Genomic DNA, 13,089 nt, shown 5'->3' with positions numbered 1-13,089 from the left:
GTAGAGTTGGTTTAAGTTCTACATGCCACAAATTTAGTTTGCCATAGTTGTTCAATTAGATTTTTTTGATATTTTTCTTCTGTCTAAGTAGAGCTAAATTTAAAAGGTAAATTTTTATTAATCCCAACACAACATAGAACAGTTATTTCACTTTGGGGCTTCAGATTGCATATTCATATCCTATTTTATTTTTTTCATGTAATCAATGTATTTTATTGTATTGTATACACTGTTCTTTATATTATCCTTTCCTTCTCAAGATTCATTAATATATTATGTGCTTTTAATTTATCTTTAATATTCTTTATGCTTACATCTTTTATAAAGTGAAACGCATTCTGCTGATGCACTTCAAATACATTTCCTGGACTCATTTCAGGCTCTGGTATCTGGCCACAACCTTCTTGCCAACTGGGGCAAATTAAGGACTCTGCTTTCAGAAAGCAGCACGGATGCATGAAGCGGAACAAGCTGTCACTGTACACTGAGTTCCACTGCTACCCCCAAAGGGGAAGGGAGTGAGTCTGCCTATAGTCAGGACGCTCTCTTTCTGTCCTCCAGTGATGGGGAGCTGAGGCATGATCACTGCCTGGGCACTCAAGTGGCACCACTCTCTTAACTCCTCACAAGCAAACACATGGAGACCCTGAGACGATGTCCTCCAGTCATTGCTGTCTTCTTGGGCCACCCTTTACTCTCAGCGGGCTCTTTTCCTATTGCTAAAGGATCTTTCCCACACCCCATTCTGTGCAGCCTAGAAAGAGAACAGTAGCTTTGGGCTTTTAATTTCAGCAGCGCCCTGTGTGACCCCAACATTCAGCACCCCTCCACATCTCACTTTCCAAGTGCTACATGATGTGTCCAATTGCTGCATCATGCATAGGAAGCTGTTCTCTGATGTCTGGGTTTGAGCGCCAGGAACTCCCTCTCTGATATATTTTGTTTTAAACCGATAAAAATATGCATTCTATGGGTGGAACTCAATGTTGCGTTAATTGAATTGTTCCGTCAGTGCAAGCATTGCTGCTTGCCAGACAGAATAAGCTTCCCTCCCCGCCTCCTGCTCTGCCAATTTGGGGTGGGGGTCAGCAGGGGGTGGAGAAGAAACCTCATGGCACTAGTGGGACTCATTGGCTTGGCTCCTGCTGGCACAGCTGTTTAGTTGAATCTGGCCATAAGCGTCTCCCAGGAATAATCTATGCAACAAACAAGAGACCCAAGTAGTGTAATCCAAAAGTATATTTCCTAATACAAATATACATCCATATGTACTTGTGGAGTGAATACTGACAGCTCATATGTCTTATAGAAGAAGACTTTTTAGCCATGTTCTGTAGTGAGGAGTCAGAGTATTAATTTAGTTAGACTCTTTTACGTGGTCGTATGCCTGCATTAGGTAAAATACAGATGCAATCTGGATATACTACTTGGTTGTTATATACAGTAGATTTGCTTTTAAAACAAGGCATGCTAAAGCTGAGTGGGGGTATGTTGCTCCCTTCCCCTTGCTGGGGCTCAAAATCCCTTCTGGTTCCCAAACTTTTGCCCTTTAGAGCCAGCCCGCTGAAGGATGCTCTGGGGTATGCCTGGATCACCATGAGTCCTTTGGCTCCCTTGTGTCCAGATGAACAGTGGATGTCATTGCTGGCACAGTCCCTGACTGGTATATTGTGCTAGTGTTTCCAGCAATGCTGGCAACATGCCTGTTGTTCTCCCACTGGTTTCTATTTCCTTTTTTAGTATTTCCCCCTACACTTCTCAGGAAGAGTGCATGTAGGATTCAGTGACTGGTCCAACAGCACAGCAACAGGCTTGGCATGAGGTAAGTTTATGTCAGGGACTGGCAGGGCTCTGGTGAGTGTGGATTAATCCAGGAGAGGAGACCAGAGATTTATGAGATTTGGGCTGGCCATGAGGCAGGACCCAGGACGGGGGGGAAGAGGAATAGAGATGGGCACGCAGGACATGTTGGAGGAAGAGTCTGTTCAAGCAAGGTAGGGGCCAGCTGAATCCCCACTATCCCCTGCTCTGCTGCCTCCTAGAACCAGGAGAGGCCTGAAGAGGGAACAGCAGTGGCAGCTTCTGTGTAGGAGAAGCATCAGGCTGCTCTCACACACCCCATCAAATGAGGGTACATAAGCTGGGTTGGGGGGGGGTGTCCCACTGTTGCTGTAACTGCTCCACACGGCACAGACCTGGGGACAGGTGCCTAGAGGCGAGAAGCATGTGCATCCAAGGCACAGTGGGAGTTGCTGTAAGTGCATGTGCCTTCCTTGGCCAGGGGTGCCTAGGACAGTACAGGATTGCTTAGCCCAGGCCTTTCAACATTTGTGTGTCTGTTTGCATAAGAAAAAAACGGCTGTTGCCTGGGAGCTGAACATCTTTTGGAAAGCGGAGTGTCTGTTTCAATTTCCCAATTGTTAAACCACAAGATTCAGAAGCTGCAGGAGAAATTCTTTCCCCCATCCCCATCTATTGCAGGGGTGCAGAACTGGATCTGCCCAACGGGCCAGATCCTGAACTCCCCCACCCACCATGGGCCACTGTGACAACGGGGACCTATCAATCAATCAATCAATCAATCAATCAATCACTACATTGGGTGATAAAGCTTTAAATGAAATAAGTGAGAGTATTCCTGGTTCTTCCTCTCCTCCTTTGCTGATGTGGTTTGATTTCAAACCACATTCAAAGGAAGATTTTTGAAATCTAGCTGTGGGTGCAAAGAAAGAACGTTCAGGGTAACAGAGAAAAAGGCACCAAATTCGAAAAGTGCTGACTTTTGGCTCCAAAGGACAAATGAAGAACGTGCTTTGAGTGCTCTCCCAGTTCTTCCTTTTAGCCACAGCTTGAAGTTTCCCACTCCTGTCTTCATGACATCAGGTCAGGGAAAGGTAGGTGTGGTTTCCCAAAATGGCCTTGTGGGCCAACCTCTAAATGTGGCAGGCATAATTAGGCCCATGGGCTAGAGGTTCCCCACCAGTGATCTGTTGCAATGACAAATACAGGTGATTGGATAATGCCCACGACAAGTGACTCGGGCTCCCCCACCCCAGGCATCCTGCGTTCTTTTGAAAGCGGGGCACCAATTGCTCCAACAGCATTTCTGTACAAACAGTGCAAATCCAGCTACAGGCCCCATTTATTCCAAAGACAGAGTTATCCATGTGCTTAAATCTGCCATTAAAATCAATGAAACAGAAATGCACTTTACATTAGTGGCAAATGCACATCTACAAATTTATCAGAAGGAACACAGAAAGTTGCATTATTGCTGCATCTGGTTCAGTGTTGCTACGCTGACTGGCAGCAGCTCTCCAAGGCTTCAGGCAGGGTTCTCTCCTGGCCCCACCTGGAGGTACCTGAAATTGAACCTGAGACTTTTTGCATGCAAACTGTCTGTTCTGCCACAGAGCTGCAGCTTTTCCACAGATTCCTCTCCCATCTCCTTTCTCCTGTGCTGGAGCACACCTCTCTTCTGAAGAGGATATTCTTCTGTAGCAAAGTTATTTTATTATTAGCAAGGCTGCCACATCTTCAGGCATTACAATAGGATGGGATACTATGTCCCTGGTGCTGGATTTGGGCTAGCATGACTTCCACACGAAGACCAAGGACCACATTTCGGTGTTCTGGACAGGCACTGCAGGAGAGGCCTATACTTAGGATGAATACAGATGTCACTTTTCACAGCAGCAACCATCAGTGCTTTAACCATGGTGTGAATCTACCCTTGCAACTTGCATTACAGCTGTACTTCTCCTAGAAAGCTGAACATGGGATCAGCCATCAGGCTTGCTTCTATCCTCACCTTCCAGGGTGACTCAGATGCCATAATAAACCACAGGTATATTGTGATGGGAATGAGCCCACCCCACAGCTCTCCTCCTCCAGTGTGACAAATTATGATTAATTTTAACTATGGTTTGTTTTTGAAACAAGCCCATTTCAAACTATGGGTTCTGGAGCTAGTCTGTTTCAAGCAATCCATAGTTAAAATTAGCCAGTTTAGGGTTGGGATGCAATGCTAAACTAGTTAATTGAAATGGGAAGAAAAAACTTTCAATCTCTTCCTTGAGGCTACGCTTGAGGAGGAGGGAATGGAGAGAGTGGCTTATCCCCATCACAATAAACTATGGTTTATCATGAAGTCTGAATGCAGCCATTGTCTCACAATTTGACTTGTCATCAGTTGTCCATGAGCAGCTGCAATTCTTGCTTGCCTTGACCCAAAGTTAGAGGGGATCACATCCCAGCACCACCACAAGACGGAAGGGGTTCACTTACCTTCCTGCCGTATTTTCACAATGCTGCTGACTTTGATTCTCTCCCCATCCCGGAACCATTCGCCTTTCACCTCCTCGAGTGACACCTCACACATGAAGACAGCATTCTCGTTCTCTCGCACACGCACATCCTCCAGCTCCCGCACAATCTGAACCTGGCGTTCTACAGAGGGGGAGAAAGCCATGAAGTTGGGGCTGAGGAGCGCCTCCTACTGGGTGTCATATGGGCTTACGGGGTCCACAGAGAACACTGCATCTGACCTGTTTCCACCCCTGACCGTGGGACTCCTTCTGGTTATTACTGGCCCAGAAAGACTGATCTCATCCAAGCAAACTTCCTTTTCCATGAATTGGCTGATTTTATGAGAATCAGTAAATACATTCTCTCAGACTATAAAAAAGAGCCGGATTAGGCAAAGTGCCTCCCTAGTCCAGCATCTTGCTTCCCACAATGGCTGGTCAAATGCCTTCAACAACAGCCTCTGATCAGGGATTTTGCCCTCCTGAATTTTGCCCTCCTGAACATCTCCCCTTGGATATACCTGCCCAGACCCTTAGGTCATCATTGGAGGCCCTCCTCTTAGTGCCCCCTCCAGTCAAAGCACAGAGAAAGGCTGCAGGAGAAAGGGTCTTTCCAGTGGTGGCTCCCTGACTATGGAATGCACTCCCCAGCGAGACCTGCCTGGCAACAACTGAGCCAATCCGATTTGGAAACTCCCAAGTGGCACAAATCCCGTAAGGGCTTGCATGTGGGACCAAATTTTAAAAAGTTCCATATGCAAGCCCCACTTGTAGAGGAATAATTAGAAATGTGCTTTAAGGCTCCTGGTTGTTCTTTTGCAGCTGCATCTTTACCTGCCATCATCTAATATCTAGTGTGAGGCAGCTAGCCATGGCTGGGGGAAAACAGCCTCACAAGCCCAATTAGGACCCCGACAGGCCTAATTTGGCATGTGGGCCAGATGTTCCTCATGTTCTGACTTAAAGAATTCACCATTAGTATTCATTTCCTCTGTCTTCCTCTACTTGGATCAAAGAGCTTACAAGTGCCTAAAGAGCTTAAGATACTACTAGGGTTTCCTAGTCTCCTGAGGGATATTTACACTCCAGACAAACTGGTTTTACATCAGTTTAATGTTCATAATGTTCATTATTTCCTCCAAAGAATCCTGGGATCTGTAGTTTTGTGAGGTGGATTGAAATTCACCTTTCCCATCATAGAACTACAGTACCTGGGGTTCTTTGAGAAAATGGTTTTTAAAAATCAATTTAAGTCTATGTAACCCCAGTTGTTTCAGTTCGGATGACTACCATATCTACTACTGTGGGCAAGAAACCCGTAAGAGAAATGGAGTGGCCCTCATAGTCAACAAAAGAGTGGCGAAAGCTGTACTGGGATGCAGTCTCAAAAATGATAGAATGATCTCGATACGAATCCAAGGCAGACCTTTTAACATCACAGTAATCCAAGTTTATGCACCAACTACTGGTGCTGAAGAAACTGAAATTGACCAGTTCTATGAAGACTTACAAAACCTTATCGAAGTGACACCAAAGAAGGATGTTCTGCTCATTATAGGGGATTGGAATGCTAAAGTAGGGAATCAAGAGATAAAAGGAACAACTGGCAAGTTTGGCCTTGGAGATCAAAACGAAGCAGGGCAAAGGCTAATAGAGTTCTGTCAAGAGAACAAGCTGGTCATCACAAACACGCTTTTCCAACAACACAAGAGACGACTCTACACATGGACATCCCCAGATGGGCAACATCGAAATCAGATTGATTATATTCTCTGCAGCCAAAGATGGAGAAGCTCTATACAGTCAGCAAAAAACAAGACCTGGAGCTGACTGTGGCTCAGATCATCAGCTCCTTATAGCAAAATTCAAGCTTAAACTGAAGAAAGTAGGAAAAACCACTGGACAGGTAAGATACAATCTAAATCAAATCCCTTATGAATACACAGTGGAAGTGAGGAACAGGTTTAAGGATTTAGATTTGCTGGACAGAGTGCCTGAAGAACTATGGATGGAGGCTCGCAACATTATACAGGAGGCAGCAACTAAAACCATCCCAATGAAAAAGAAATGCAAGAAAGCAAAGTGGCTGTCCAACGAGGCCTTACAAATAGCGGAGGAGAGAAGGCAAGCAAAATGCGAGGGAGATAGTGAAAGATACAGGAAATTGAATGCAGATTTCCAAAGAACAGCAAGGAGAGACAAGAAGGCCTTCTTAAACGAGCAATGCAAAGAAATAGAGGAAAGCAACAGAATGGGAAGAACCAGAGATCTGTTCAAGAAAATCGGAAATATGAAAGGAACATTTCGTACAAAGATTACCATAATAAAGGACAAAAGTGGTAAAGATCTAACTGAAGCAGAAGACATCAAGAAGAGGTGGCAAGAATACACAGAGGAATTATACCAGAAAGATATGGATGTCTCGTACACCCCAGGTAGTGTGGTTGCTGACCTTGAGCCAGACATCCTGGAGAGTGAAGTCAAATGGGCCTTAGAAAGCACTGCAAATAACAAGGCCAGTGGAAGTGATGGTATTCCAGCTGAACTGTTTAAAATTTTAAAAGATGATGCTGTTAAGGTGCTACACTCAATATGCCAGCAAGTTTGGAAAACTCAGCAGTGGCCAGAGGATTGGAGAAGATCAGTCTACATTCCAATCCCAAAGAAAGGCAGTGCCAAAGAATGCTCCAACTACCGCACAATTTCACTCATTTCACATGCTAGCAAGGTTATGCTTAAAATTCTACAAGGAAGGCTCAAGCAGTATGTGGACCGAGAACTCCCAGAAGTGCAAGCTGGATTTAGAAGAGGCAGAGGAACCAGAGACCAAATTGCAAACATGCGCTGGATTATGGAGAAAGCCAGAGAGTTCCAGAAAGACATCTACTTCTGCTTCATTGACTATGCAAAAGCCTTTGACTGTGTTGACCACAGCAAACTATGGCAAGTTCTTAAAGAAATGGGAGTGCCTGATCACCTCATCTGTCTCCTGCGAAATCTCTATGTGGGACAAGAAGCTACAGTTAGAACTGGATATGGAACAACTGATTGGTTCCAAATTGGGAAAGGAGTACGGCAAGGCTGTATATTGTCTCCCTGCTTATTTAACTTATATGCAGAATTCATCATGCGAAAGGCTGGGCTGGATGAATCCCAAGCAGGAATTAAGATTGCCGGAAGAAATATCAACAACCTCAGATATGCAGATGACACAACCTTGATGGCAGAAAGTGAAGAGGAATTAAAGAACCTTTTAATGAGGGTGAAAGAGGAGAGCGCAAAATATGGTCTGAAGCTCAACATCAAAAAAACGAAGATCATGGCCACTGGGCCCATCACCTCCTGGCAAATAGATGGGGAAGAAATGGAGGCAGTGAGAGATTTTACTTTCTTGGGCTCCATGATCACTGCAGATGGTGACAGCAGTTACGAAATTAAAAGACGCCTGCTCCTTGGGAGAAAGGCGATGGCAAACCTAGACAACATCTTAAAAAGCAGAGACATCACCTTGCCAACAAAGGTCCGTATAGTAAAAGCCATGGTTTTCCCAGTAGTGATGTATGGAAGTGAGAGCTGGACCATAAAGAAGGCTGATCGCCGAAGAATTGATGCTTTTGAATTATGGTGCTGGAGGAGACTCTTGAGAGTCCCATGGACTGCAAGAAGATCAAACCTATCCATTCTGAAGGAAATCAGCCCTGAGTGCTCACTGGAAGGACAGATCGTGAAGCTGAGGCTCCAATACTTTGGCCACCTCATGAGAAGAGAGGACTCCCTGGAAAAGACCCTGATGTTGGGAAAGATGGAGGGCACAAGGAGAAGGGGACGACAGAGAATGAGATGGTTGGATGGTGTTCTTGAAGCTACTAGCATGAGTTTGATCAAACTGCGGGAGGCAGTGGAGGACAGAAGTGCCTGGCGTGCTCTGGTCCATGGGGTCACGAAGAGTCGGACACGACTAAACGACTAAACAACAACAAACCCCAGTTGTTACTTTTTCTGGCAGGAGCAGCAATACTTAACTGGTCAGTCAAGGGTCAGGTATGCCTGGAAATTATACAGTGGTACCTCAGGTTACATACACTTCAGGTTACATACGCTTCAGGTTACAGACTCCGCTAACCCAGAAATAGTGCTTCAGGTTAAGAACTTTGCTTCAGGATGAGAATAGAAATCAGGCTCCGGCAGTGGGACAGCAGCAGGAGGCCCCATTAGCTAAAGTGGTGCTTCAGGTTAAGAACAGTTTCGGGTTCAGTACGGACCTCCGGAACGAATTAAGTACTTAACCTGAGGTACCACTGTACTGTCTGAATTGGGGTGGGGTGGGGTGTCTGACTTCCTCATTCCAGTTGTGCATGAGAAAGCTGGCTGTCCTTTCTCAGGGATGAAGGACAGCACTCTGTGCTTGCCCAGAGACATCTCTAGCATTATTATGGCGTCTTGAATGTCAAGAGATATCCTGGCATTAAATCAGCTTTCAAAGCTGAGCCCTGCTCAGATTAAAACTTGAGAAGCTAGAGTCCCATCCTCCCCACTAATCCCCTCCAGACTTTCCTGCACAGCTTGCTTTCTACCGCAGAGCTGGGAGACATCATCACCCAGTGAGTCATTCCTCTTCCAGCCCAGTCCCCAGTCCTAAAAAGGGATATCTATGCTTTTAAAGCAACCTTGACACGAGGCTGTCAAATGTTTTCTTGAAGGCTTTTAAGGAAGTAAGGTTCCTCTCCTGGGCATGCTCTTCCATTGCTGAAATGCTATTATAAGTTAGAAAGATTTCCTTTCAAACCCAGCACTGAATGTTTATCTTTAAGCACGGCTTCCTGTACAAGCTGTACAAGCTTTAAGAACAAGACTCTGAGTCACCACGGTGTAGCCGATCCCAAGTCTACCTCCAAGGCACAAGAGAGGCAGTGCCAGGAAGATGCTGCAGGGGGGTGAGTCTACAGCATATGGCAAAAGGGAACAGCAGACAACCCCCCCACCCAGAGAATGTGGAGTTAAAGGGAGCTTTGTATAGCCCAACCCTCTTTCTCGACCTCTGATCCCATATGCCATTCATACCAAAGACCCTCAGTTTGGCAGAGGCACGGCAGTCACCAGCATCGCATGTGTACTCGCCCGCGTCTTCAAGGCCGCAATGGCTGAGCTGTAGGAGGCGCCGGCGTCCCACTGAATACATGCGGCAGTTTTGCCCTGTCTGGATCTCTTCCCCATCCTAGGGCAGCCAGGGACACAGAAAAGAGAGGCTGGTTAAGGGCTGAGCAAGGCAGCGAGAAGGAGAATGCCAGAGAGCAGGGGATTGGGTGCTGCTCTCGGGTTTGCTAAGGGCACAGTGGGGAGATGTGGAAGCGGGCATCGCAGAAGCACTGGCTCACCCTGCCACAAGCCACGCTCTTTGGAAGGAAAACCACTGTTCTTGGGAGCTCCGGGGAGATCCAGGAGAGTTAAAGGAGGGGGCAATGCTAGAGATAGCACCCTCACCTTGTACCATTTCACCTCAGCCAGGGGCCGGGACAGCTCACACTCAAAGGTGGCTGAGCCTGTCTCAGGGATGCCCATATCCTGGGGAAAGCGCAGCATAGTAACTGGCGGCTCTGCAGGGACAGAGACAAAGGCGGGTGCAGGTGGCAAAAAGATGCATCGACTTGGAGACCGAAAAGATCAACAAGACAGCATAATGCTCTGCTTAGTCAAGGCAGGGCACTCCCTGCAGCCCTTACCCAAGTTCAGTGTGGAAGGCACACACTCGCCCAGCTTCCTTACCTCTTGCCTTCACCACTCCCAACCTGACCCCACGGTTAGGTGCTTCGCACTTGACACAGCCCTGCAGAAATAAGGAGCTTTGGACATTGCTCCATAGGAACATATAAGAAGAGACCTGCTGGATCAGATGGCAAAGGTTTATCTTGCCAGCACCCCACCTCCCACACTGACCAACCAGATGCCTCTGGGAAGCCCACAAGCAGGACATGAGGGCAACCATCCTCTCCTGCTGCCATTCCCAGCAACTGATATTCAGAGGCAAGGTGCCTCCAATACGGGAGGCAGTACGCAGCCATCAAGACTAGAAGCCACTGATAGCCTCACCCCAGGTGAGCTTGCCATTTTAAGGCTATCTAAGCTAGTAGTGATCACCACATATTGTGCCAGCAAATTCTGCAAGTATCAACTGAGAAGTTTAGTGTAACTGCAAGTGCTGTATTGAGTGTAAAGCAGCTCAAAGCAGTGACAGGCTGAGTGTCTTGTAGGACTAGTGCAGGGATAGGGAATCTCAGGCCCTTGAGACTCTCTTCCGGCCACCCACCCACCCACCCCCGCCACATCTCTCACAGGCCCTGCTTGGCACCTTCCTTGAATGTTCTTGCTTGGCTGGAATGTGCCCTTGAGAACTCTGATAATACCTTTTGCTTGCCTGGATGGAGGATAGAAAGGGGTGCGTGAGTATGTACAGAAACTGGCCCATTATGCAGAGGCACAATTAGCATTAACTGCTCTGCCCATCTTTTCCCCTGGCTCCACCCACCACTGGCATGTGACCACCACCCCAAGAAGGCTACACAGCACAGAATGCACATGGCTGAATGGAAATGATGCCCCATCCCTGAACCAGTGCTTGTTGTGGTCAGTGCATGTGAAGGGGAGAGATGCGCATCTCCTAAAGCACAGTGGGTGTGGCCCGGGGGTGGGGGGAGCTGCAGCCCAAAGACTGCATTTGCTGCTTGCAGAAGAGAGCATTCTATGTGAGCTGGCACTTCTGTGTTGGTGCTGAGGATAGTGGCATTGGATGCATTTTGTTTCTGCAAGAGCCCAGACCCAGGGGCCCAACTGGGCAGCAGGAAGCATCATTACTGCACTTCCAAACCCAGACAGCTGCACATGGGAAGGAAGGAAGGAAGGAAGGGAGGGGCATGCACAGGGCTTTCCTCACCTCAGGGCCATTCCAGGCACTATCCCCCTTCACATCTCCTTCCCACTGCTTCCCCTTGACTGCCCATCCCTGCTGAATCTATTAGGTGGGGCTCATCTAGCACAAGACAATTCTGCCCTTTGCGCATGGACTGCCTTGCCCCAGTACCTTGGACAGTAAGGCGGGCACTACTTCGCACGGTGTCAGCGGTGAAGGCCACGGTCCCTGAGTCGTCCAGCGTGAGCCCCAGCAGTGTCAGGCTGTGCACAAAGCCCGTGGCGCTCACTCGGCAGGTGGAGCCTGGCTTCACACGGATGCCATCGCGTGTCCAGACCCCGGCCACGTTGGCGTGGGACAGCTCCAGCTCAAACGTCACAGTCTCCTTTTCAAAAGTCTCCACATCCAACAGAGGCTTCCTCACCGTCACCCTCCGGGCTGAAGTAGTGGGGAAAGAAGGTTAAAAGATTAGTGCAAGTTCCATTTTGGTTTTGTCAAGAAAGCAGCCTGCTCCCCAAGAATAATGGCAGCTGGCTAGGAATGTTATTGATTTATTGCATTAATTCAAATGCATTTCTAAACTGCTTAATTAAAAAAAAATATGGTGCACACTACATACAATATAACAAAAATCCATTAAAACAACTACAGCCTAAAATCAACAAAACGGTATTTTATTAAAAAAACATATAAAACAGATTCAGGAGATTCATACACAAGGTGGGCTCCAATCTTAAGAGTTTGCCTGGGCCAAAAGGCAAGTCCTTACAAGTCATCCTAAGCAACTGATGGTTGCTGCTTCACATATGGCAAAGGTAAGGACATTTCACAGAACAGGGGCAAGAGCTGAAAATGCCTGTTTTCAGGTATGTAGAGTTTTGTGTCTGTGACACAAAAGAAACCTCCTCCAACAGAGGTACATGCAGAGGAGCCTCCTCTGAAGATCTTAAAGTATGGCAGGTTGGCAGGGGAGGGATGCTCCTTCAGATATTTGGGCCCGAAGCCATTTAGGACATTAAAGGTAAGCTCAGAAACGAATAGGCAACCAATGTAACTCCTTCAGCAGCAGTGAATTATGATTCTATCTGGCTACACCAGTTAAAATTGTGGCAGCCACAGACAACCTACAGCCAAGATCAGAGAGACCAAAAAGGATGGGGAAGAAGTCAGAGGTTGGCACCTACGTTCCACACTCAGCCTGGCTTGGGTGCGGTCATGCAGGCTCTCACAGCGGTAGGTGCCTCGATCTGCAAGCTCAATGTTGTGTATGGTAAGGGTCCGCTGAGACCCACACGCCTCCATGGAGTATTTGGTGTTCTGCTGCAGAAGGATGCCTTGCTTCATCCATTGCACTTCTGCGCTCTCCAAGCTCAGCTCCACTTCCAAGCAGACGTCTTGCCCTTCCTCAGCCATCAAGTCACGCAGGGTCTGCACAAATATCACCTGAGCCTCTGCAGGAAGAAGTCAAAGATTGGTCAACTACAGTTTCATATCCTATCCCGGCATGTTACCAGGCCATGCCCCCTGCCTCTCTATCAGGAGAGAACCATGAATCTGTAAGCCCCAAATTATAACCATCAAGGTTCAGGTGCGTTTGGTATGCTGGTTGGAACAGAATTTGGTACTGGCTACAGAATCCAGCACCCTGAGAATCTCAGCTTTCACTTCTTGAAAGTGCAAGGACCTGTAGAGCTACAGGGGATTTAAAAAAAATAAAAATCAATTGTGCAGCAGCAGACAAAATCTCATAAGACAAGGGGTGAGGGTGAGGTTTAGCAGAACTTCCAATAAAGCTTCTATTGCCAGCCCTGCAGGGCTAAAGAAGCAAACTATATCATGCCAAATAAGCAAAGACAGGCAATCGTTCTTAATTTGTTT

General features: G+C 47.1%; 1 protein-coding gene across 8 annotated transcripts in view; it reads right to left on the bottom strand.

Annotated features, from left to right (window-relative positions):
* The window catches only part of OBSL1 (obscurin like cytoskeletal adaptor 1), a 185,314-nt gene that overhangs the window by 118,284 nt on the left and 53,941 nt on the right, over positions 1-13,089 (bottom strand). For all 8 annotated transcript variants that reach the window (XR_014223231.1, XR_014223232.1, XR_014223233.1 and 5 more), the window contains 5 exons: positions 12,396-12,662; positions 11,383-11,649; positions 9,789-9,901; positions 9,369-9,522; positions 4,288-4,449 (listed from right to left, as the gene is read on the bottom strand). Coding sequence is in view for 2 of the 8 variants with exons in the window: in XM_082237223.1 (XP_082093349.1) it covers positions 4,288-4,449; positions 9,369-9,522; positions 9,789-9,901; positions 11,383-11,649; positions 12,396-12,662 (963 nt within the window). In the remaining 6 variants the exon portion in view is untranslated. The remainder of the gene's footprint in view (positions 1-4,287; positions 4,450-9,368; positions 9,523-9,788; positions 9,902-11,382; positions 11,650-12,395; positions 12,663-13,089) is intronic.

Source organism: Podarcis vaucheri (assembly GCF_965113315.1).
Source record: "Podarcis vaucheri genome assembly, chromosome: 1".
NCBI classification, from domain to species: domain Eukaryota; kingdom Metazoa; phylum Chordata; class Lepidosauria; order Squamata; family Lacertidae; genus Podarcis; species Podarcis vaucheri.
This window is presented reverse-complemented; position numbering and strand designations above follow the sequence as displayed.